Raw genomic sequence first — 4,506 nt, 5'->3', positions numbered from 1 at the left:
TCTGACCTGCAGGGCCTGCACTCTCCTCTCTGGATGCTGGAGTCTTCAGAGCAGGCAGCATGAGGTCCACCCTGCCTGTCCTCCTGTGCCTCGGTCAGTGTTGGTGGAGGGAGGGACACAGGCTGGTGGAGAGGGTCCCAGGTGCCTGTTCACAGGGAACTCTCAGGTCTTAGTCTCATATGGCACCAAATGGCTGCTGTGACCACAAGGAACAATAATCCTCCCAACACTGAGATGCCAGCTCCTCACGGGGACCTCTCTTCCAGGGCTGAGTCTGCAACAGCGTTCCCGGGTGTCTTCAGGTGGGTGCCCTGCTAGCCTCCCACGTCCTGCTCAGGCTCAGCCCCTGGGGTCTTAAGACAGAAGGAACAGCCTGGGCCAGGTGAGGGTGGTGACATGAAAGAGCTGTGGGAACTGCGGTAGAGATGTCCCAGGATCCTGCCTCTGACTTCCTTGCAGGGACCCTCCCCAAGCCCACACTCTGGGCTGAGCCAGGCCCTGTCATCCCCCATGGGAGGACAGTGACCCTCTGGTGTCAGGGATCACTGGGGGCCCAGTGGTACTGTCTCATTAAGGAAAGAAGCCAGAGACCCACATGCAAAAGAGCCTTACTCCAGACTGAGAACAAGGCCAGGTTCTCCATCCCAACCATGACTGACCACCATACAAGGAGATATCAATGCCACTATCTAAGCCCTGCTGGGTGGTCAGAGCGCAGTGACCCGCTGGAGCTGGTGGTGACAGGTGAGAGGACACTCAATTTTCAACCCGTGGCTCTGCACTCAAGAAAGGGGTCTGGTCCAAGGGTGTCCCTCTCACAGCCGAGCAGGGGTTAGGAGGGTGGAGGGAGCCATGAACACCTGCCTCCTTCTCTCCTAGGATCCTACAGCAAACCCAGGCTCTCAGCCCTGCCCAGCCCTGTGGTGACCTCAGGAGGGAACGTGACCCTCCAGTGTGGCTCAGGGCAGAGATGAGATAGTTTTATTTTGATTAAGAAAGGAGAACACAAACTCAATTGGATCCTGGAATCAAAGAAAGCCAACTGGGCAATTTCAATCCCACTACTCCATGGGCCGCGTGACCCCAGCCATAGTGGACATTCACATGCTATGGTTAATACAGGAGCAAACCTCAGGTGTGGTCAGAACCCAGTGTTCCCATGGAGCTGCAGGGGTCAAGTAAGGATTTCTGATCTTTAACAAGATCACAAATTCAGGCTGCAGTATTGTTGGTAGAGACTCAGGGTGTGAGAGTGACCTGCAGGCAGGAAGGGAGAGGGAGGGGGTTGGCAGGATCCAGCCCTCAGCCCAGGCTCCTCTTCCTCCAGGGGTGTCCAGGAAGCCCTCCCTCCGGACCCAGCAGGGCCCTGTTCTGGCTCCAGACGAGACCCTGACCCTCCAGTGTCACTCAAACGTCACCTATGACAGATTCACTCTGTCCAAGGAGGGGGCACAGGACCTCCCCCAGCGCCCTGCCCGGCAGCCCCAGGCTGGGCTCTCTCAGGCTGACTTCCTGCTGGGCCCTGTGAGCAGCTCCCACGGGGGTCGGTACAGGTGCTACGGTGGACACAGCCTCTCCTCTGAGTGGTCAGCCCCCAGTGACCCCCTGGACATCCTGGTCTCAGGTGAGGAGTCCAGAGGGTGCAGTCAGGGACCCAGACTCTGCACAGCCCTGTTGGGGAGCCCCAGGAGGTGATGGCCAGGGTGAGGTGGGGCCTCAGGAGGGAGAGAGACAGGGAGGGGCAGAGAGGACAGAGACAGGGGACACAGGGACAGGAAGAATCAGAGACAATGAGACAGACAGAGAGCACAGGGTCCTCAGAGAGAGACCCTGGGGAGGTCTCAGCTCAGAACAAGCTGGGGCCACCCTCACCCTCCTTCCTCTCTCTAGGACAGCTCCCTGGCACACCCTCCCTCTCAGTGCAGCCTGGTCCCACAGTGTCCTCAGGGGAGAATGTCACCCTGGTGTGCCAGTCAAGCTGGATGGACACTTTCCTCCTGTGCAAGGAGGGGGCAGCTGATCCCCCCCTGCGTCTGAGAGCAGAGTACCAAGCCCCACAGTACCAGGCAGAGTTCTCCATGAGAGCTGTGACCTCAGCCCTCGGGGGGACCTACAGGTGCTATGGCTCTCACAGCTCATCCCCCTACCTGCTGTCACGGCCCAGTGCCCCCCTGGACCTGGTGGTCTCAGGTGAGTGACCCTGACCCCATCCTCTGGGAACTCAAGGACTCCCTCAGGGCCCTGCCCAGGACAGCTCTGGGTGGGATGGGAGGGAGTGGCCTTAGGGAGGGTCGGTCAGCGGGACTCACTCCTCAGAGAGGAGGGGCCAACGGGGTCCTCCAGCCTGTGCACCCACCCACCACTGGAATCAGGAAGGTGCAGGTGGGCACAGGAGGGTCCTGGGGAGGCCAGGCAGGTAGGAGGATGGGCAGAGACAGTCCCCAGGGGCAGCCTGCACCCCTCACCCTCCTGTTCTCCTCATTCCCAGGACCCTCTGGGAGACCCAGCCCCCCACCCTCAGGACCCAGGTCAACAGCTGGTGAGTCTCTGAGATCTCTGTACAGAAAGTCTTCTGCAATCTTAAGAGTTCTAGAATCATCCTGAGCTACAAAGTCCAGTTACAAACTCAGCTAAGCTGTGTCCAGGGCACTGCAGAGAATGGTCAGGGATCTCAGGCCCTGGGGCTCAGGGCTGGGAGGCATGAGGGAGAGGTCCAGGCAGAGGTGACTCTGGGCCCAGCCTGGGGAGGAGCAGCCAGCTGAAGTGGGGGCAGGCAGCCCAGCCCTCACCTCCCACCCTCCCCAGGAGGCCCTGAGGACCAGCCCCTCACCCCCACAAACCCAGGACCCCAGAGTGGTGAGTGAGGGGCTCTGGTGGGAGGTGGGTCCAGGGCAGGGCTGAGCTGAGGGGGACCAGCCCCCTCTGGAGATGCTGACGGGGACCAGCCCCTCCCCTCTGGGCCTCAGTTTCTCCCAGGGCAGAGGAGAGGCCTGGCCCTGACCTTCAAGTGCCTCTCAGGCTGACCTTGGCTGTGCCCTGCTGGGAGAGTGGCCCCCAGGGAAGCCTCCAGGACCTGAATCTGCAGGGCTCTGTCCCCTCTGTGCAGTGACAGTGACACTGAGCAGGGGAGGGCTCAGGGCCATGGGGTGTCAGGTCTTTCCCTCCAGCTCAGGGCTGAGCTCTGGTGGAGAGAAGGAGACTGGGAGTCAGACTCCCCCAGTTCAGGCCCCGCTCTGCTGCTTCCTGCTGGGGGACTGGGCAGGGGACCCCCCTGAGCCTCAGTTTCCTCATCTGTGCCTGGGGGGAGGGTGGCAGTGCCATGATGCCTGAGTGACAGGGCTGGAGGTGACAGGTGGAAAGACCAGCAGGGCTGGCACACAGTAGGTGCTCAGGTAAGCAGCGTGGCTCCTCGTTCACACCCGTGCCCAGGACTGGGAAGGAGTCTGAAGATTCTGGTGGGGGTCTCGGTTCCCCTCCTCCTGCTGCTCCTCTTGCTCCTCCTGGGACACCAGTGTCGGGGACAATGCAGGAAGGCAGGTGAGTGGGGAGGGGGAGACGTGGTGGTGTCCCAGGGGAATTAGCCAGTTGTGCTCAGGGCACACAGGATGGGAAGCCTGGTTGTCACCTGACCAGCAGGACCACCCAGGAGACCCAGCAAGAGCCCCTGTGGGCCTCACAGGTCTGCCTTCTTCTCCTCACACAGGGCTCAGCACTGCTGTCACCTCCCCAGAGGCCACCCAAGGCCACCAGGTGACCCGTCCTGTCCTCCGCCCTCCTCTCTCTGCCCACTGCCCTCCTCTCTCCTCCCAGCTGATTGTGCTGATGGGCTCTGGTCGGCCTCCTGCCCTGAGGCCTGGGTGCTGGCCTCTCTCCTCTGCCTCCTCCCCCTGCTGAGCTCGCTGCACCTGCTCCTGGGTAGGAGGTGGACCTGGCCACAGCCCTGCCCTGCACTGGCCCCCTCCCAGCCACACAGATGGCCGACTCCTGGGGGTTTGCTGTTGGCAAGGCTCTACTGGGGGCTTGGGGCAGCAGCAGCAAACACAGTCTGGTGCTCAGACACAGGACAGCCCCAGGACAGACAGACGGGGCAGAGGCAGACAGCAGTGGGGAGACCAGGCAGGGTGACGGCTCTGAACCCAGGACAGAGCCAGGTGGGGCGGGGGCCATGGGCAGGAGCAGGAGGGTTAACTGGACAGTCAAGGAGGGTTCCCTGGGGAGGACCCTGGACAGAGCCCTCACCACAGGGACAGGCCTGAGAGCATCTCAGGAAGAGGGTCCTGCCAAGGAGCAGCAGTGGGAGGCCAGTGGGCACAGGCTGACCTGTCCAGCAGCACGAGTCCAGGAGGCTGCAGGTGATGCATGAGGAGCAGGTGTGACAGGTGGCAGGACAGAGGTGGGCAGGGCTCCGTCCTGCAGGTGCCTCTGCTCTGGCAGAGCCTGAGAAGCCCCTGGAAGTTCTGCTGGGCATGGAGAGCTGACTGCTGGCTGCAGGTCCCTCCAGCTCCC

At 61.9% G+C, this 4,506-nt stretch overlaps 1 protein-coding gene across 1 annotated transcript; it reads left to right on the top strand.

Annotated features, from left to right (window-relative positions):
• Window positions 1-425: 425 nt before the first annotated feature.
• On the top strand, window positions 426-3,537 carry LOC143640100 (leukocyte immunoglobulin-like receptor subfamily A member 6; the record flags this gene model as incomplete). Its single annotated transcript, XM_077108030.1, has 6 exons — window positions 426-744; window positions 1,328-1,624; window positions 1,891-2,190; window positions 2,489-2,539; window positions 2,806-2,856; window positions 3,430-3,537. Coding segments are annotated over exons 1-6 (1,126 nt in total), but the record flags the coding sequence as incomplete, so codon positions are not given.
• Window positions 3,538-4,506: the final 969 nt, after the last annotated feature.

The sequence above is a fragment of the Callospermophilus lateralis genome, unplaced genomic scaffold, assembly GCF_048772815.1.
Source record: "Callospermophilus lateralis isolate mCalLat2 unplaced genomic scaffold, mCalLat2.hap1 Scaffold_11461, whole genome shotgun sequence".
Lineage (NCBI taxonomy): Eukaryota > Metazoa > Chordata > Mammalia > Rodentia > Sciuridae > Callospermophilus > Callospermophilus lateralis.
Note: the sequence above shows the minus strand (reverse complement) of the source record. Positions and strands in the feature narration are given on the sequence as shown.